Here is a 20,708-nt window from a genome sequence, read left to right as displayed (position 1 = left end):
ATCTATAATGTAAAGAATTGTTGTCCAAATATACAATGGAATACTATTTCCATAGAACATTTTTAAAACATCACTTAAATTCAAGGGACACAAGCCTATTCAACCTTTATTGCCCAAGTTATTTAAATGAAAACTCACTTATCAGAAGCAAAAAAATTTTTCATATTGGATGTTACATGTCCAGTAGAACAGTGATTCACATTGCAACCTTACAAAAACAATCCTAGATCCTTTCTTTAAATGAGCTCTTAGCTCCCCCTCCCATGGTGCTCTAGTTTTCAATTAATAAAAGTTACAAAACTCTACAGATTTTTCTCTCTCCTTCCTTGACTTAATCCAGTTTTAAAGTTGTCCACCACCACATGCTATGTAACATAAAACAAACATGTGAGTGGGTGTGGATGTGGGTGGATGGATGGATGGATGGATGGATGGATGGATGGATAGATAGATGATAGATAGATAGATAGATAGATAGATAGATAGATAGGATACTGTAGATGCAAAAAATTAAAAACTCGGGTGTTTTCCTGCGTCATATTAAATAAATTAGTTAAAATATTTAAAATTCTGATTAAAATCCTAGCTTAAAATCTTCTAAAAATTCTTACAGGGCACTCTGCAAGGTCCTTTAAAACCTTAGCTAAAATCCTACCAGTAACTTTAAAAGTTTTTCTTATAGCAACGTTTCGACAGGCTCACAACCCTGTCATCTTCAGGCTCTTATCTAGTTTAGAAGCTGTGGGTGTGTTGCGAGGTCGGAGCTGTCGCTTTTCTATGTTTGCTACTGCTGACGTATGCTGTTTAGTCTGTAACTCTATGTTGTGATTGGAGGACAGCAGTTTTTCCTCCTGCTTCCTCATCCTGGCTGTTTGGCTGCGTGTTACAGGCCTAACTTTCTCAAATAAAATTTTACTCAATAAAAATGGCTTTTAAATCAGATTTGAATTTAATATACTGTATTTGTGTTCACTATCACAAATTATTAACCCAGCTTGTTTTATTAAGTCCTACTATAAAACATAAATCAACACTTTCCTTCTATTTCTAGGTTATAATCATCAGCACCTCCGTGAGGATCAAAGCCAGAAGTCTCCTGAATTCTACAGCAGAACTGCCTCAGAATCAAATGTGTATCTGAATACCTTTCATTATCCTAATTCTAATTTGAAAGACCACACCTTTGATACCCTTAGTTTAGATAGCTCGGACAGTATGGAGACAAGTATATCTGCCTGTTCCCCAGATAATATTTCCAGGTACATTGTGACACTGTTTAATTTTTCCAGGAAATACAACACAATAATTAAACATACCAGAATATATGATTATTAAATATGAGTTTATTAAAATGTAGTTTTGTAGATCATAGCCAGTGCAAGAAAAACATTTTATATTTAGAAATACCCAGACAATACTGAGAACTATTTATTTAAGCACCGTGTTGCCCTTAAAATAAGACCCTGTCTTATATTTTTTTGAACCCTGAAATAAGCGCTTGGCCTTATTGCCACGCGCTCAAAAGCCCGTTTGGGCTTATTATCAGGGGATGTCTTATTTTGGGGAAAACAGGGTAGTTATAGTTATTATAATTGAGAAGATAGGAAATTGGGAATGTTACATCTATTCTGCCTATTTAATGACCAGTTAATTCTGGTATTTCATCAATTGTTAGTTAGCAGCCATTTCATCAGAGTACCTGAAATGTTTCCATCTTTACTGATGGTTGCAATATAAGTCTCTTTAAGTACTCGTATTTTTTTTCTTCCTTACATCTCTTATTCTGTGTCACATTTTCCTGTGTATGATTTCAATGGTAGGAAGTCTTTTTAGCTGAAGAGTAATAAGATTAAATAACACATAAATAATAATTAAAATTTAACACAAACTCTATTCTTAATGATGATTTTTCTGAAAACATAATTTTATCTACAGCGTTGATTTCTTTGGAAGCTTCTGAGACTATGTTGTCTCATAAGTAAAATCCTGGTCTACTTGAACACCCATGTTGACTTTCAGATTAATCTGACAAAAATTGTTCTGCGTTTTTGCTCTTTTTTTTTTGCTGATTGATTGATTCTTTGCTTTTTCTGTACATGTGTGGACAAAACAAGCAGTTGGCTAAACAGTTCCTTTTGATAAGTAATTCCACTATGAAGGAAATACATAGAAAAACAATAAAAAGCCTATAAATATATTTTTAATGGATTGAAATGTTTTCTCAAATATTTCAGTTATTATTGCTGGTTTTTGTTACAGTGCCAGTACTGCAAATGTGGCAAGAATAGAAGAGATGGAAAGACTTTTAAAACAAGCTCATGCTGAGAAGACACGATTGCTTGAATCCAGGGTAATGATATACATAGAAACTTCAAAGATACTCAGTTGCTGAAGTTGTACATTCATTAGATTTTGAAATTAGTAGATTTTCATAGAAGTTGATAGGACTTGCCTTGTAATTAATTTCAATATGATCAGCCAAAAGATTTAAAAGTGTACAGATACCCCGGTTTATTTATTAGATTAATAAGAAATATGCAATATAGTCCAAAACTAGTCTGGTAAAGTAAGCAAATTAAGTTGTTGCTTGAGATAATCTTATTTTTAAGGACATGAATGATAAAGCTCGGGGCCTAAGAGAGGTATCTATTAGACATACATTGTGCATTGTAGAAAAGGAATCAAACTCCTATTTGCTATGGTGGTTGGAATACTGGTTTGGAACCAGTAGAAATAGAAATATTCAGGTTATTACGACTTTCTGTCAGTGCAACCTACCATATAAAGTTATTTTTAGAATAAAAGAGAGAGACAATAGTATTTACCTTACTTTGAATTTTTTAGAAGAGGAATTTTGAAATTTTTTGAATCTATGGAACCTGCTAAGTTACAAAAAAGAGGTAAAGAAAATTTCTGGAAAATTCTAGTAATAGAAAATAGCCTGCATTCAAGTGAAGTTTAACAAAATGTTTTTTGCCCTTAATTTTTCATATAACTCAATCAATATAATTGGAAAACTTCTTATAAAAAGTAAATATAAGAAATATGATTGAACAAATAAATGTTGAGTCTGCTTTTCTGAACCAACACAACTCGTCCTATCTAGCAACATGCATGTTTTAGAGAATAAATCCTATGGCCCCTGACAGTCTGAATATTCAGGACACTAAATTTGGATAATGTTTTAAGAGAAACTGTAACTTCCTCTATATTTGGAAGTCTTTAAATAATCTGGTTTAATACAACATTGATACTGAACTTGAATATATTAAACCTAAATCTGCTTTAAGAGCTATTTTTATTGAGTCCCGTTGTGTTATTCAACTATCATTACAAGGAGGATGCAAACTATGTGTTATCAAGGCTCCAGAATTAAACGATGGCTATCTATAATGCCTAATGGTAGTTGTAAACTTGAATATTATACATGTGGGTATATGTCCTTAATTGTACCATAGATCCATCCAGTATTTATATTTGTATTTAAAGTACGTCAACAGCTTTTAAAAATAAACATCTCAATAGATTTTATAATCAGTATCATAATCCAGTGATTCCAAAAAATGTTGACAAATAAAATTTTATGATTGGGGCAAAACCACCCCAGGCCCCAAGACAGAGTGGGTGAGTGGACTCCTTATGTGATAGTCTTGTGTGTCAGATGTTTGCTAATATTTTCTATATTTTTATATGTTTTTACTGTGTATCGAAGATGAACCATTATTGCTTTAATTTTTATCAAGTAAAAAAAATGCAAATCTGTGCCTTGCCCCAAACTGAAGCAAGAAAATCCCACTCCACACCATAAGAAAAGAGATAGGAGACATGCACATATCATAAATAGACAGGCAATAATCATCCAAATCTGAGGAGGATATAAAAGTGGCAAAACTCACCACCAACTCGTTCCTATTTACCGGGGCTCAGAAACTGGGAGGTAGATTAGAAAACAGTAAATTTAAATTAGATCAACTTGTGCTAAACTATGCATTTTTTAAAAAAGTGGAGAGTATTCATTTATGTTAAGCTGCCTGTATTCTTTTAGGAACGAGAAATGGAAGTTAAAAAAAAGGCACTAGAAGAAGAAAAGCGTCGCAGAGAACAGTTAGAAAAAAGGTTACAAGAAGAAACTAGTCAGCGACAAAGACTAATTGAAAAAGAAGTTAAGATACGTGAAAAGCAGAGAAGCCAGGTATGTAATATCTTGAAATAGAGAAAATACAGCTGTTTGAAAGGAAGAGAAGAAGTTCATATATATTAATAGCTCATTTTGTTGGACCAAGATTAGAAAGACCTTGGTACAAGACTACACTTATCAAACGTATCAAAGACCAGCATAGCTATTTTTATTAAAAAGTAGAGATAACGTTGCAGGTTATATACAAGTGATGAAAATGTAGGGCAAATAGATTTCTACCCTGAAAAGATAGGGAAATGGTTTTTTTAAAATAAATGGGCAAATGTAGGCAATAAATTAGTGGATAATGTTCTGTCTGTTGTGAGGATTGTATGTTTATTAAAATAAGCTAAAATGGCTCTCTATAGACCAGGGGTCTCCAACCTTGGCAAAGCTGGCTGAGGAACTCTGGGAGTTGAAGTCCACAAGTCTTAAAGTTGCGAAGGTTGGAGACCCCTGCTACAGACCATACTTCTCATTTTGTTAGATGAATTATGAAGGGGAGATGTCAGGAGAAACCTAAGCTAAATGCAGTTGAAACGGGGTCTTTAAGAACACCCATCTTTTTTTCTATATAACATTTTCTCTGCATAACATTTTTATCCTAAAAGGGAAGAATTGTAATGCCATGTATTGAAAAAGTGGACTAATTGTAATAATGAGAACAGAAAATTTTAATACCAGTATTAATTTTATCTTTATTTTAGTCTCGTCCCCTGACCCGTTATTTGCCAGTCAGAAAAGAAGATTTTGATCTGCGCGGCCACATAGAGACAGCTGGTCATAATATAGAGACTTGTTACCATGTCTCACTCACTGAGAAGACTTGCCGAGGCTTTCTTGTTAAGATGGGAGGGAAAATTAAAACATGGAAAAAACGATGGTTTGTGTTTGATAGAAACAAGAGAACATTTTCTTATTATGCAGGTGAGTTATGGTTTTAGTTTCAACATGGCATTCTTTCTGTTGCTGTACTAAGATTATTAAATTCATATATTCTATTATTTTTGTAACTTAAAATATTTAGATTATTGCTTACCAGTCTTGTATGTTTACATCTTGGAATGGAGTTAAAGGTTAGAATTAGTGTTCTTTCCTCATATGCTAGATCTCTAGAAGCAGGGAAATGCCCAGTATAACTGTGTACATAGATGGAATCAAAACTGGTGAGTTTATTTGCATAAGCTATGAATTGGTATTCTTCAAATTAAGGACCTGGTCACTTATTGTTTTCTAAGATTTTTTTTTGTACAAGTCATCGGTATTTGTAATCATATATATGTATTTCGCTAGAAAATTAGGACTATTTCAAGTTCAACTTGCAATCTGGAGAATCTCACATCTGCCAAAAGTTGATTTTTTTTTTCCTGCTTGTTTTCTGTAATTGACTATCTGCACTGTGCAGTTTACATTAGTCAATATTATAGCAAACCAATAAGATTGGCAAGGAGACAAATGGAGGCTTAAGAGCAAAGAATGCAAAGGCAAATGTAGCCTAAAGAAATACAGTTTTTGTGACTTTTATTCCTGTGCTGTCTCTCTTGAGAGAGTAATAATGGCCTTCTCCAACTTTTGTTCTACCATCAGCAATCTCTCTCTAACTAGTATTTCAAACCATAGCTAAAAGCTTTTAGGTTTGAGATAGAGAAATTTAAAAATACAGCTGTGTACCAAATGGTCAATAATTTTGGGAACCAACTACAGACAAACTGACTTATCTATTGATTAGTTGATTGAATGATAGATTGATTTTAGGACACAGTAAATATATGTTCCAGATAAGAAATACTGTACTTTATTAGGAGTATGCCTTGTTCATATTCCGATGTGTTAATGTATTGTCAAACCAAACGGATAGCCAAGTAAAACACCAGTTTATTTTAAATTAAGTAGAGGTCTTAATGTTAATCTGTAATCTCTATGATGGCTTGTTTATTTCAACCCAATTTTTTATTTTACTCTAGACAAACATGAAACTAAATTAAAAGGAGTAATTTATTTCCAAGCCATTGAAGAAGTCTATTATGATCATTTAAAGAATGCTTGCAAGGTAAGAAAAGATGCATATCTTGCTTAGCACATATTTTTAATGTTTAAATGAAGTAGACACTAATTATTATATAGATAATAGAAAAGGCCACTTAACAGCAAAAAGCTGATGGTTTGAAGAACAGTATATGTTCAGTATAAAATATAAGGGAAAATAGAGGGAAATTAATAAATCCTTTGAAATGAAATGTGCTATCCAGATGCTAAGAAATTTTAAATATCATTACTTTCTTGCCATTCATTAAAATGAATTTACCAATAAATGTTATATTTGGATCAAGCTCACATGATTATGCTTAGGTTGTATAGTATCCACATTTATAAGTGTTTTTACTGTAATGAAATGAAACTGAGGCAGAAACTGAGGAAACTAAGTTAAAAAAACTTAATTAGACTATAGATCCTATGCACATTCTGATTTTGTCAGTTTATAGAGATCATGGTTTTGTGCTAGTTTCTTTGGTTCCCTACCTACATATAGAATTTCCCAGCTAATACAATAAATGCAGTACAATAGAGAACTAGTATTCCACTACAGAAATATGCAGTGATGGCAAAGCGTTTGGGCACAGCATATCAAAACTTTAGAAAAGATATAACTTGACTTGACTGGTATATCAAACACACCCTATTCCCACCTTCATCCTGGACAAAAGGGGCATCTCTGGAGGAGACTCTTCTCTCCTCTCTCTCATATTCTTTTCTCTAGAACTTCTGGAAGTCATGCGAGAAGGCCCATTCTCATGGAGCCTCTGGAGCATCAGAAAATTGTGCAACAATGTTTGCACAATTTAGAGATACATCAGAGGTTGTGGGAGAGCAAGGACCTCTCGCAGAATTTCTGGAGGATTAAAAGGCCTGGCATGTCATCAAAAATGGCATGGCATATCAATTGCGACATACATATCATAGTTCATTGTCACTGGAAAAGTATTATGTTTTCATTTGGAATCTGTTCAAAAACCTAGTTTGGAACTTAAAATGTATAAAATCTGCACAGCTTCTAGGTGTTGCAGAACTACAATTCCCAGTCCACATAACTAGTAATGTTGGGACATGTTCTCTTTTTACCCAAAATAAGAAAGTTTTGATTTTAAATCAGTCTCTCCTCACAAAATAACAAACTGTTTACAGAAAGAAAAGTTATACAAATAAACAATACAAATAGTGTAGGGTAATGTTTATATGATGCATTATATGTCACAAATATTTGTATTTGTGTGTGTCTGTGTGTGAGACAGAAAGTGTGTTTATTAACTGCCAATAGCCACATTCCTCAGAGGGCAAAGCCAGGATTAAAATAAATGTTTACTTTAACTAAATCAATAACTAGTAATGAAAATGGCATATAAAATTATGCACTCAATTTATTTTTCAACTCAGCTACATTCTTTATTTCACAACTGCAGGAAAAAGAGTAAAAATGTAATATTCAATATTAGCTTGCCACCTGTTTTAGAATGTATAATATCAATAATTATACCATATAAACTTCTACTTTCTTTCCAGAGTCCTAATCCATTGCTTACCTTCAGTGTTAAAACTCATGACAGAATATATTATATGGTGGCCCCATCACCAGAAGCTATGCGAATATGGATGGATGTAATAGTTACAGGAGCAGAAGGTTATACACACTTCATGTTGTAGTTAAATGTAGTGCAAAGTTTCAACAATAGGGCATAATGCAATAATAGCTGTGTTTGTGAGGGTGGAAAGCCATATATGGTCATATTTGACGTCATATATATAAAAATCTATTAGTAGACTTAATCTTTTATCTCAGAAGGAAATGCATCATATGTAAGGGAACATGAAATTCTGGTGGGACTGACTTTATTTTGTTATGTATTAGATTCATTAGATGTTGACATAACAGACAAAACTACCTTTACTTAAAAGATAAGAACCCTCCAAAAAGGAATAACCGGATAGCCATAAGTCAATTTCTGTGGCATTTTCTTACAAATTCTACCATGCAGAACTTTCCTTATGGAAAAAAATGTCATTAAATTAACAGTGTTGATATGCTTTTAAGTATAGTATTTTGTATTATGAAAGTGAAAGAGAAAGATATGATGCCTCTATATTTAATGTACAGGGATTATGAACAATTTTATGTTCTTTTCCTTACAAGTATTTTATAGCAAATTTTAAACTACTGTTTGCAGTGTTTTTTGTCTTAAAACACAACCAAAGATTCATACCCCATGTGTTGAGATTTAATTTTATGTAATAGAACAGTTTTTAAATTCTTTTATATATGCTAGTGTTTTAAAATCTTTCTATCTGTATCTTTGAAATGCTGGATGTTATTTTGAATGTTAACAAAAATGATAACTTTAGGTATTTTAGCTTTCTTTTTAGAGAATAGAATCAGATAAAAATCTATAGTGAGCAAACATGTCTGCATTTCAACTGAGGCTGTTGCTTATTTTCTTAGCAAATTACAACTTCTTTACAAGAGTATTCCTTCATCAGTTACAGCGTAGTAGAATTAAGAACCATAATTAAAAAGTCATAACCATGTAAAGACCTCCACAAATAACATGGTTTTTGTGAGTAAAATTACAAGACTTTGGAACAAGTATTCACAAATTTTCCATGTAAAATAAATATTTAAATGTAGTTTAATATTCTCCCAGCCTAAATTGGCTGGAATGAAGAATTTCTTAGGATATACCGTTCTTAAGATCAGTCATGAAGAAAAGTCTTCAAATCTTTTCTGAATTATATTTCCATTGATGATGAAGCATTTTTGGTGGCACACAGACATATTTTGCAGCTAGTTTTATAGGTGTCTGAATAAAAGCCATGAAAACTTATTTTGCATCATTAAAAAAATTTGCAACAGTTCCATTACACATTCATTTTAGTGCTATGCTTCAGATTTCATATTCTAGATCACTGTTGTTAGCATATAAGTTTTTTTTTCACAAATGTACTGAGGAAACTATAACAGCATTTCTCTTGAATAAAGTGCAGTACAGTCCTTTCTGTTCCTTATTATGTCTGAAGAAATGATATGGGGACCATAACTCAGTAACAGAGCATATGCATTTTGCAGATATTCCAGGATCAAGGTCAGGCAACTCTGATCAAAAAATTATTTAGTGCTGATTATAAGAAAGATAGTAAGATCTTGAGATTTTACCAATCTGCTGTCAGAGGGGATACTGGGCTAAATCACTAAGTCTTACGGATTCCAGACTATGGGTCAATTAATTGGTGGTCTGGAGCCTATATCTAGCACTTGCCATACCAAGTTTAAAAAAATTTATGCATTCAAGGGATCATCATGTTATGTTCTTAAGATTATATATTCCTTAAAGATCATTTTATTTAAAATAATCTTATGGTCTTTAAATACTGTATTCAGAGGAAGTTTGGATTTTGAATCATGCTTGTATTTGATGTTGCCTTTTAATATTTTGATCTTATACATGCCATATTTTCAATGCACTAAACTAAAAATCTTAAATCTCTTTAAGGAAATTATAAATAAGCCACTTTCAGAAATAGTTAATGAAATATACTGAATTTAGTATAGTGTGTGATGCCAAGTAGCATGATTACAGTAGTTTGGAGATGCCACATATCTTCAGATGCATTTACATGAAAAAATCACATAGAAACTTGTATTTAAATTGTTGAATCAGGGCTTAAAGTTGTTTTCTTTTAATTCAACGCAAATAAATAAAGAAGTATTAAACTTTCATTGTATATACACTCTGTAATATAAATTATTTAACTTACTGGTATTTACTCGTGTTTTTGTTAACCAGAGAAAAAGGCATTAAGTTTAATTCAGACTTAATCATATTAAAGTAAGCCCATTGAAATCTATCAAAATTAAGTTTGTATCAATAGCAAGGTGGACTGCTTCCAGAATTTTGTTCTAGATACAATTCATCTAGATCCATCCCACTATAAAAAAAATCAAAAAGAAAAACAAATGAAAAACATAATTTGTGTCTTCTGAAGGCGTTTGAAAATTTTGCTTCACCAATTTTAGAAGATAAATTCCAGAAATTAATGCCACTGGTTTCAATGTTTCTAATGAATATTTTAATTTTACTTCTATATAAATTTTACAGGTTTTCTATTTTTTTGTATCTTGCATGTTGTAATGGCAACATTTAAATAAATGTTAAAAACATTTTCAAATTCTGTGTCTGATTTCTCAATAATTTTCTGGAAACCTAACTGGTATAAAGTGCTAGAGATTTGAGATTCACTGTAGCTGTTAATGCAGTTATTAATGAGCAGCTCAATCCTACATATCTACAATAATAGCAGTTGAACCACTTTAGGTTAGTTGAAGGTGCACTGCCATCTGATTTCATTTAAAGTTGGCTTTTATTAAATACTTATTTATTGTATATAGTAATAACTTATTAAATTTATATGCAGCCCAATTCTTGAGTGACTCAGATTTTTTTAAAAACAACAAAAAAAAAGACAAAAAATCATCACAAAACTAACAAAGATGGCGGAAAATTCATAATGGGGACAAAGGAAAAAAAGAAAAGGGGTGGGAAAACAGCTTTCAGGGCCCTTCCAAATACCGGTAGGGTGAGGGTTGTTTGAATCTTGGAGGAAGCTCATTCCAGAGAGCAGGCATTGTTACAGAAAAGGCACACTTCCAATAGGCAGCATTATTTAAGGAACGCAGTACACCAATTCAGCCAGATTAGAATAGGTTTCTTTCTAAAAATGTTTACTGTTAAAATAATAAAATATAAGAAGACATACATTGAATAGTATAGTACCGTGAAAAAAAACAAAATATGAAAATCCACATGATAAATTTAAAAATGTGTACAAAATTAAAACTTCTGCCAACCTAGCAGTTCGAAAGCACGTAAAAAATGCAAGTAGAAAACCCCCTTTAGTGGGAAGGTAACAGCGTTCTGTGCGCCTTTGGCGTTTAGTCATGCCGGCCATATGACCACAGAGACATCTTTGGACAGCGCTGGCTCTTCAGCTTAGAAACGGAAATGAGCACTGCCCCCTAGAGTCGGGAACGACTAGCACATATGTGCGAGGGGAACCTTTATCTTTACAAAATTATTCAGTTGTTAATTTATCATTAAATCTGAATTATTTAGCAATCTAACGTCATCTCATTTTTAGAGAATAGAGACTTTAGATATAGATACAAACTGATACCTTGAATACATTCCATAAATTCAAGATATATATATATATTTTGCCAATTAAAAAAAAAAAGATCCTTTTTGAGTACCAAGACTTAAAGATCTCTGAAAAGAGTAAGTATACGTTATCTAAATTGTAGAGATCTACGAGTTTAATTCATGCCAGAATGATTGAGCCCCACGGAATAAGATCTGGCTGCTTGTGACCTCCTAGTGGTCAACATCACACCAGATTTTTTTCCCTTCCTTCAATCATGTCCAATTCTCAGAGACTGCCCAGACAAGTCCTTGCCGTTTTCTCAGCAAAGTTTTTCAGAAGTTGTTTGCCATGGTTTCCTTCTCAGGGTTGAAAGTGACTAATCCAAGGTCCACCCAACTGGGACCTGAGACATATAAGCAATAACACTTACATCATCATCTTTTAATGACCTCATAATCCCTTGCAGGGTGGAGTTTGGGCAACTGGAGCTGAGTGTTTACTCGCTGGATGCCCTTCCTGTCACCAATGCAGAGTTTTGTTCAGCAGATATATTCTCATTGTCCCCAGAGAGAAATATCTGCCTCTACCTAGAATCGAACTCACAACCTCCTGATTGTGAGGCGAGAGCTCCATCTCTAAACCACCGCACCACTTCCAAAATATAAGCACTTAGATTTATATACCGCTTCATAATGCTTTACAACTCTCTAAACGGTTTACAGAGTCAGCATATTGCCCCCAGCAATCTGGGTCCTCATTTTACCAACCTCAGAAGGATGGGAGAGTTGAGTCAACTTGAACTGGTCAGAATCGAAGTCCTGGAGTAAGCAGTGAGTTAGCCCTGCAGTACTGCATTCTAACCACTCTTGTAGTTTCTTTCCTGCTACATTACTGGCTCTCACATAGGATATGCACTGGGTAAAAATAGAGAATTTCCCTCCATAAATAGAGGAAGGGGAGGGTGTAAACATCAGGCAAAATCCTTTATAAATAGGGACATGATATAATTAACATCTGTATCTCTGACAATTTAATAAAGACTATATAAATTATTCTTATAAATAACCATGTAACAGGAGTCAGATAGCATTTTTTTCAACTAACAGAGTTTGTTAAAATTTGTGTGAAATTGCCGATCATTGAATGCATTGAGTGGCTTGATAAAATAGGGTAGTTATGCAGATTACATGTGAGACACATTACAACTACTTATCAATAATTACAGTGTTTTTTTATAATCCAGTTTGTTGAAACTTTTTGGAATTGCCCGAATCAACTGATGTGTGTGAGTTCAACAACCTCTTATTCAAAAACAGTCACTAATCGGACTGTCCTAGACTACTGAAATGCTCTAACAATTTGCTAGCTGAAAAAAAGTGTTATCAGACTTCTGATTTTTTTTGCCTCTATAGACTAACATATCAAGATAATAATGTATGCCTTAGTAACACATTTCATATCATGTTCTGTTTTATTTACGTTTTCAAAGCATCAGTCTAACATACATCAGGGTCTTCAGACTAGTTTTTAAATCCAGTTCTCAAAAGCACGCTTCATCAGATGGATGTATAAATGGGGGGGGGGGGGCTTGGTGTTCAGTTGTCAGCTATCAAAAAAAGAAAACAGAAAAAAAATCTAAAGTGAACAACCAATCCACCAGTAAAATTTGCAAAGAACAGATTTGTGAGTGTAAATGTATACATCTCCCTCTTGGAAGATCTACCATAGAGAAACCAGGCTTGGAGCTCTATTGTATTTCATAGAGATATGCACTACAGAGACAAAAGCAGTTTTCGTTGTTCTACAAGCAAGAGCGGCACCCAGTTGGCGCATGCGCGTGCCTAATTGACGCTTCCTCTCCCTCCTTTTGCGCATGCTCTCTCTCTGGCAAAGCAGCCGAAGGAAAAGGCGTGTGCCAGTTCCGCCGTCGGGCAGGAGGGACATGGCAGTAGCGGGCGTTACGAGGGTATTTTCGCGGGGGAAGCAGAAATGGGGTTCACCTCTCGCCCGTAGAACAGGCTTAGGCTTCCCTCAGTTGCTGGGTAAGTGCGGAGTGGGCGAGCCTTGAGATCCTGCTTCGTCCCACAAGCCGAATAGAGGAAAAGGGCAGCGACCGAGGAGACGCCTCCACTTGGCGCTAATTTGTAATTAAGATCGGGATTCGATTGATGCCACCTCAACGAAAATGCACGTGTCTTTTACACATCAATGGGAAAGAATATATGCTATTTTTCTTCGGTCATAGTGGTTTCCCCCCCCCCCCAAATCACAGAATTTTTTCCCCAAAACGTTGAGCTTTGTTTTACTAAATTCTTTCAATCGAGTCTCAATTCCCTTTTAATCCCCTTTCATTGCGTGGAATCTTCAAGGTTGAACATGTTACATTCAAGATTGAATAAGAGTTCTGCTTTTTGTGCGTGTATAAAGTATTCTATAGACCTGCTGCCGAGATACACGAATAATGCCGATTTACGTTGTGCAGTTATTGTAAGTCAGTCTACTTGCGCTATCTATCTAGGCTATGTTATTGTTAACAGCAAAAATCGGTAATAACATACAAGTTGAGTGCTGTACGCCTGTTTATTGGGCTTTCAGATGTATTTGGCTGCAATATTCAGAATAGCCAATTAGTGCCGTCACACTTGCTGAAGGTGATCAGATGATTTGTATTTCCAGAAGAGAAGGAAGAATATTGAAGTTGGAAAGAGCCATCATAAATCACTATCAGTATCCCTTCCCTTGTAAAACCCTGCAGCCTTGGAAAATAGTTTACGAGTACATTGTAAAACTATTACAAAACACTCTTTATTTTCTCATCTGAAATTATAATTCCATCCTTTACATGTTAAGTGTTAAAAAATTTAAATCGTGGTTTCGTAAAAATAGATTTTTTTAAATTCCTGTTTTTGCCTCAACCATTGAAATAAATAAACTTTAAAAACTGTCTGTTTTTATGTAGATTAATAAATCTGTAATCCAGGTTCATTTAAGGAATACCTCTTTATTGCGAGCTGGTTAGCTTTTAGTCTATGGCAAAAGATTATTGGACATTCACAGATCTATTACAGTGTGTTGTTTGGTAGGTTCCACACTAGATTAATTTTATGACTTGTTAGGATGTGTACCAAAACAACTCTGACCTTTGTTTTTTTGTAATGAGTGGGAGGTGCTGGTTAAGTAGTTTTAACTCCCTCCAAACGTTTTAAAGATTTTTTAAAAATATATTTATATTTATAAATACGTATATATAGTTTCAAGCCAGACATTAGGACATGAATTTCCTCCCACAAATACATTATGTGGAGATTGTGAAAGAGTGAAATAGGAGGATATTGTAAAACTAGGAGTTGAACATCATATAAAATTAATAAAAAGTTATACATCAGAATAATTTTCTCAAATTTCCTAGATTCAACGATGTCATTTCAAAGTATTTGGGATCCTAAAACATGCCCCAAACTTTATGTAGTGACTCCATATGAAAAGTTGTGAATTCCAACCTTAATATGTGGATTTAATCAATGTCAGTTTCTTTTTATTTGCATAAAAATTATTTTAATGCTGTCACCAAAATATGAATGGTTTGCTGATTTTTTTGTTTAGGTTGTAAACAGAAATCTTCACACAGTTTGCTTAACCGGCCTGATCAACCCAAACTAGCTTATAATAAGCTGAAAGGGAGGAGTCCAGGGGTTGTCTTCCTGCCCGGTATTTTTTCAAATATGAATGGTATAAAGGCACTTGCATTAGAAGATTTCTGCAAATCAGTTGGTCATGCTTTTGTAAGGTATATTTTTTTAAAACTTACTATTGCTTGGTGATATGTAATTAACTAATTTATATATGACTTTCTAAAGTGTTGCTTTGTTGTTAAATTTATCAATCCCATTCACTGCCTGTCAGGTATCTTAATGTTATATATAAATTAACAATACTGCGAAAAACATAAGCATGATAATCCACTCATTAAATTGGCAAAAACTAATATAGAATATTACGGCTCTCTAAAGGGGAACTGGTAACTTTTATTTTCTGCTATGTGGGTTTCTTTATCCAAACCTATCCTTTATGGAAAGTGTGGCATATAATAGTGAAGTATAATGACAGCGAAGTATAAAGGTAGGATCAACAAGGACCTGGTTATCCAAAGGACCATCTCCCATTGTTTCTACCATTTGATACATTCAGACAGAGTGAACAAACTCCGAGTCCTTTCTCTGCTGCCATTTTGTGGAACCTAGAAAGCTTGCCCCCTTTGTTATTGCTCCCATCTTGTGGAATAGGAGGGTATATAGATATATATCGGTAGATAGATAGCATCCACTCTCCTGAGGTGCTCAAAAGCCCTTAAAACATGGCTTCGTGGCCAATGTGTTTAGCAGCAGGGAAGGGCTCTCACACTGTATTTTAATGGCTATTTTTAATCCAAGCTATTTTGTTTTGTCCACTTTCATTATTTTAACTTATTTTTAGATTTTATGAGATACCCAGAGTCTGTTGAAGTGGAAAGCTATAATTATTAATGAAATGAATAATAATAAAATCATGGAATATAATAAAAATATCAAAGCAAAAATACCAAAATATCATATGAAGCCCATCATAGTAATCCAAATAAGAAATTATAAAGGCATAAATTATTATAATTATCTCCCAAAAGATACCTTATATGACATAGGGCATAGGCTATATAAAGCATTCCTGGTCACTGATGAAATGTAATCTTGTAGTACTGGATCTATGAGTATTCTAAGAAGTTTCAGAAACACTACTCCGGAGCAAGTGGTTATACTTTTTTTGTAAAATTCTTCATCTGCTTGTCAGAACTGTTTCTTTTTTTGTCAGAACTGAGCTTCCATTTATATACCTGCATTTAGTCCTTCATCCATATTTAGATTTAGGATTCTATAGCTTCTTTAACATTAGTAAAAGAAGTGTAAAGTTTAGATGCCATTTGCATATTAAAACAATCCAGCATTTACATGTCAAATTATTTCCAGTATACATAATATAAACCATAGGTGCAAACTAGGGCCCTGACAAAATCAGCCAAGAGGTCAAGCATACATTACCACTGTAAGAAAATATTCAGCCAACTGGGGACTTGTATAATAACATACCCCATATCAACCATATGTTCCAAGAGATAATATGGTTGACAGTATTGAGACAGTGGTGAAAGAACAATTAGACATGCACATCAGTTGTAAGTACCGTATGTACCAAGCATCAGAATTGTCAAGAATATTTCTGTTGCAACTCTTGCATGAACAGAAATTATAACATCTTTATTTTGATAACTATTGGTAGCCCCATTGAGTGCTGCTTGTAAAACCCTAACTTTATTTGGACTCTTTTTTTTTTTTTTAATTCACAGGTTTGATTACAGAGGCTGTGGGAATTCAGAAGGCAATGTAAAAGAGTGTACTTTAGGAAAGTGGCGGAAAGATGTGCTTTCAGTACTGGATGAACTCACAGAGGGACCACAGGTTGCCTAGCTTTATTTTTAAACAAAGCATAATGTTTATTCAACTTTTACTGTCTTCCTTCCTTCCTTCCTTCCTTCCTTCCTTCCTTCCTTCCTTCCTTCCTTCCTTCCTTCCTTCCTTTCTTTCTTTCTTTCTTTCTTTCTTTCTTTCTTTCTTTCTTTCTTTTTGAAAATAGATGAATATTTTCATACAATAGCTGCTGTTTTAGAGAAGCTGATATAAAGACTGTTCAACTATCCATGCTTAAAAGAGAAAAGATGGTTCAGAACTTGCCTAAGCTTGCTCATAGCACTTTTTAGTGCTTTTTTCCTTCAAATCAAATAATGTTTTTACATAAGCTTAGGAAGAGAGACATATTTAAGGAATTGCTGACGGTGGAATGTAGTCACTTTCGTACAATCCAGATCACTTTATTTCTCTCGAACCTGGATCACTGTGTCATCCTGGCAAATATAGTCTTGATTTGTAAAATACTTTTGATTGGTGATGGTTACTGTGTTAGCATTGTTGCTTATTATCTCTACAAAATCGCCTTTTAAATCAAACTGCTTTAAGAATACAGAAAAGTTTGAAACTATGCTAAATAATAAGAGCCTTATTAATACAAGTTCCAGTTTAACTACTGTGCTATTGTTTATTTCCAAATGAGCCAAGTATAGATGAATGAATATCATAGTACTATGCAATTTTTGCTTATGTGAAGAAATCATGGAGTCTTGAGTTAATTTTATTTTTTTCATTACATTTCTTTTGTATGTCACTAGGAGTCAAAAATGATTTGATGGCTCATAATCAAAATCTCCTTAAACTAGCTCACATTGTTAATATAAGTAACATTATTCAACTATAGTTTAAAATTATATGGTACTGTGAACAAGCCTCTTGTATATTGACTTATTAAAAATAATAGATATGTAAAATACTGTGAATACGGTTCCATGTTCAATAACACTTATATTTAATAGGCAGTTCTGTAATTTATCTTATTAAGTATACTGATGTATATGTCTGTGAGCTGTTTATGTAACAAAAGTGCTATTAATATTTTTATGTTAAGATTTTAGTTGGTTCCAGTTTGGGTGGATGGTTGATGCTTCATGCTGCAATTGCCCGTCCAGAAAAAATAGCTGCACTAGTTGGAATAGCTGTAGGTGCAGACCATATTGTATCAACTTTTCAACAACTTCCTGTAGAGGTAAGTAGCAATATAGATCTGGTATTCAAATGCAAGTGTACCCTCTTGTTTCTTGAATATACAATCCTAGTTAAGGACCTGGGAAATTGTGATGTCAGCTGGAACAGGAGTACTATTTGAGGATTAGGAAGAATAATAGTCTTTTATTATGTAAAGTATATGTGGTAATGTTTTAAAAAGCCCCCTTTTAAAATATCTGAAGTAACTGAAGTAACTTAGGGTTATCACAACAAACCAAGTTGAAAATGGTTAAGCCAAAACTGTTGCTTCACCCTGCTTTAGGGTTTACAAAATTTCATTTTTACTGCAATCATTCTTTACTTTCCATTGTGTATGATTCAGGTAAAGACCCAAAGGATTGAATTGATGTGAGGTCAGTGAAGAATCTAAGCCAGTGGATAAAAGATAAAATATGATGAGCTAAAGCTTATTAGGAAATGTTGAGCAGAAAGAAGTTAGTGGAACCTTTTTGTGATAAAGCTCTCAGATTCAATGTAATCTTGCTCTTCATGGACAGAATTTGATATAGTTCCTGGAGCAACACCTTGCAATATTATCTGCTTATTTTTTCAACAAGTGGACTCCAATGAAACAAAAAGGTTTCTCTCTTATATCAGTTCCATCACTTGAGAGGTTTGTCTATGTCCCTTTTGGCTGTCTTGACAAACCAGAACAAAAGTTGGTTCCATGTAATAGCAATAGAACTTAGATTTATATACCTCTTCACAGCCCTCTCTAAGCGGTTTACAGAGTCAGCATATTTGCCCCCATCAATCTGGATCCTCAGTTTAAACACCTCGAAAGAATGGAAGACTGTCAGCCTTTAGCTGGTGAAACTCAGCAGAATTAGCCTGCAATACCGCATTCTAACCACTGCGCCACCATGGCTCTTGAATAGAACACTTAATTGAAGAAGGGATGTTTTTGTGAGCCTTAAAAGAGCAGTAAAGCCATTCAAGTCATTAGGATGGAGCCTAATGTTCCTAATAGCATAATTTAATGCAAATCTGTGAAAGGCAAGTGAAAAGGACCACACAGTTTTGCATTTTTTTTCAGTTTCAGTCCACATATTATGTACATGCTTCTCTCTAGATTAGATTGTGACCTTCATTGTTAGCCTTCCAGAAAATGTTAAAAAAAAAATCAAACAGCTGTTCTGGGGGCCTTTGGGAAATAATTGATTACTGGTTTAGTTCCTACTTTGCATGTGTTTTCATTGGCTGTTATATTTTTATTGTGTTTTTCTTGCTGTAAACATTGAGGAATAAATAAGCAACCAAATATATAAATAAATAAGACTTTAGTTGCTGGGAGGTGATATTACGTATAGATAGGTTTGTGATAGGTCTAATAAATCTCCAAGAGTTTATATTAATACTTTATGTGAACCAGAATCCTCTTTCAGAAAGAGAAATTGTTCAGTTATTCATGCTAAGAAGTATTCAGACTAAAGGATTTTCATGCATTGTACATGAGTGTGTTTCAAATGTTGTTTGGAACTTCAGTAGGTACTGTGGATAATGTATATTTTCAGCCAAAGTATAATAATTTTGAGAACATTTTGTGGTTACTTTTGTAAAATTGTTGCTTGGGAGGTTGGCTTCTGAGTACTGAGCACTAATTTATAAAATGTTACCATCCATTCTTTATAGAGTGCCATTCCTGCATTTCTGCCTTTCTTTCCAGTATATCAACCTTACGCATGTTTAACATCTTAGGCAAAAAAAGAAATAGAAGAAAAGGGTGAATGGAAACTCCCAACCAAACACAGTGAAGAAGGATTTTACTCTGTGCCATATGAACTCATTCAGGAAGCAGAAAATCACTGTGTGTTGAGCAGTCCACTACCTATTAAGTGTCCTGTAAGACTTATCCATGGCTTAAAGGATGAAGATATTCCATGGCAGATTTCTATGAAACTTGCAGAGAATATTGTCAGTGGAGATGTGGATATTATTCTCCGCAAATCTGGCCAACATCGGATGAAAGAGAAAGATGATATCAAAGTTATTGTGTATACTGTGGAAGATTTAATTGAGCAGCTAAGTACTTAATGTGAATTGTGTTGTATCTAAGTTTACATATGGTTCTAGAAGAGAAAAAGAAAATAATTTCAAAAGGGTGACCGGTCAACTAGAACCTGGAGCTTTAAAATTATTTCTTATTTTTTAATTTATTTTTTTTTCTGTAAATACAGTTATTTCTTTAATGCTGCATTTGCACAAGTAATAAAATGAGAAGAAATGCTACTGTTAACCACATTTTACCACATGCAAATCATCACTATGCAATATGCATTTCTAATATTTTGTACTCTGATATATTAATGTCAATAAATAATATGCTTTTTATCTTTGGGTGAAGCATGACTTATTTTCCTTTTTATACCTTAAATACAAACTATACTGTTCTTCCAGTTGATTTGTGAAATACAAATTGTCTGTGCATGTTAGAATTGTAGCTAAAATTATTTATTATGTGTATTTATGTGTATACATATATAATCAGGTATTTTTTAGTATTGGAAAATATTAAAAACTAGGGGTAAGTATGCTCTGTATTGAATTAATTTAAATTATTAATTTTTATTTCTATGTTCAAAGTTTTATTTCTTACAAAAGCTATGTATATGTAGAATTGTTTTTCCTTAGTTGAACAG

At 33.6% G+C, this 20,708-nt stretch overlaps 2 protein-coding genes across 3 annotated transcripts in view; both read left to right on the top strand.

The window, feature by feature from the left end:
- The window catches only part of PHLDB2 (pleckstrin homology like domain family B member 2), a 48,049-nt gene extending 37,734 nt beyond the window's left edge, over window positions 1-10,315 (top strand). Inside the window, exons 13-18 of the mRNA XM_070943757.1 lie at window positions 1,052-1,259; window positions 2,260-2,350; window positions 4,046-4,192; window positions 4,885-5,104; window positions 6,142-6,227; window positions 7,736-10,315. Of these exons, the coding sequence (XP_070799858.1) occupies window positions 1,052-1,259; window positions 2,260-2,350; window positions 4,046-4,192; window positions 4,885-5,104; window positions 6,142-6,227; window positions 7,736-7,876 (893 nt within the window). The 3' untranslated portion in view covers window positions 7,877-10,315. The remainder of the gene's footprint in view (window positions 1-1,051; window positions 1,260-2,259; window positions 2,351-4,045; window positions 4,193-4,884; window positions 5,105-6,141; window positions 6,228-7,735) is intronic.
- Window positions 10,316-13,271: 2,956 nt separating this feature from the next.
- On the top strand, window positions 13,272-20,400 carry ABHD10 (abhydrolase domain containing 10, depalmitoylase). 2 transcript variants are annotated; one of them, XM_070943756.1, is made up of 6 exons: window positions 13,325-13,407; window positions 13,735-13,852; window positions 14,969-15,152; window positions 16,743-16,854; window positions 17,912-18,049; window positions 19,768-20,400. In XM_070943756.1, the coding sequence occupies exons 3-6, from the start codon at window positions 15,088-15,090 to the stop codon at window positions 20,101-20,103; spliced, it is 651 nt and encodes a 216-aa protein (XP_070799857.1). In that variant the 5' UTR covers window positions 13,325-13,407; window positions 13,735-13,852; window positions 14,969-15,087; the 3' UTR covers window positions 20,104-20,400. The 2 variants fall into 2 exon arrangements, with proteins under 2 accessions (XP_070799856.1, XP_070799857.1); XM_070943755.1 differs by lacking the exon at window positions 13,735-13,852 and having other exon boundaries at window positions 13,272-13,407.
- The last annotated feature ends 308 nt before the right edge of the window (window positions 20,401-20,708 follow it).

Source organism: Pituophis catenifer, unplaced genomic scaffold (assembly GCF_029215685.1).
Source record: "Pituophis catenifer annectens isolate HBS135680 unplaced genomic scaffold, rPitCat1.0.hap2 SCAF_4, whole genome shotgun sequence".
In the NCBI taxonomy this organism is placed as follows: domain Eukaryota; kingdom Metazoa; phylum Chordata; class Lepidosauria; order Squamata; family Colubridae; genus Pituophis; species Pituophis catenifer.
This window is presented reverse-complemented; position numbering and strand designations above follow the sequence as displayed.

Coding starts and splice junctions, on each gene's coding strand:
- ABHD10 (XM_070943755.1), top strand. CDS start 13,308: ATGGCAGTAGCGGGCGTTACGAGGGTATTTTCGCGGGGGAAGCAGAAA. Junction 13,408..14,968: donor AGGCTTCCCTCAGTTGCTGG/GTAAGTGCGGAG, acceptor TTTTTTGTTTAG/GTTGTAAACAGAAATCTTCA. Junction 16,855..17,911: donor AACTCACAGAGGGACCACAG/GTTGCCTAGCTT, acceptor TTTTATGTTAAG/ATTTTAGTTGGTTCCAGTTT.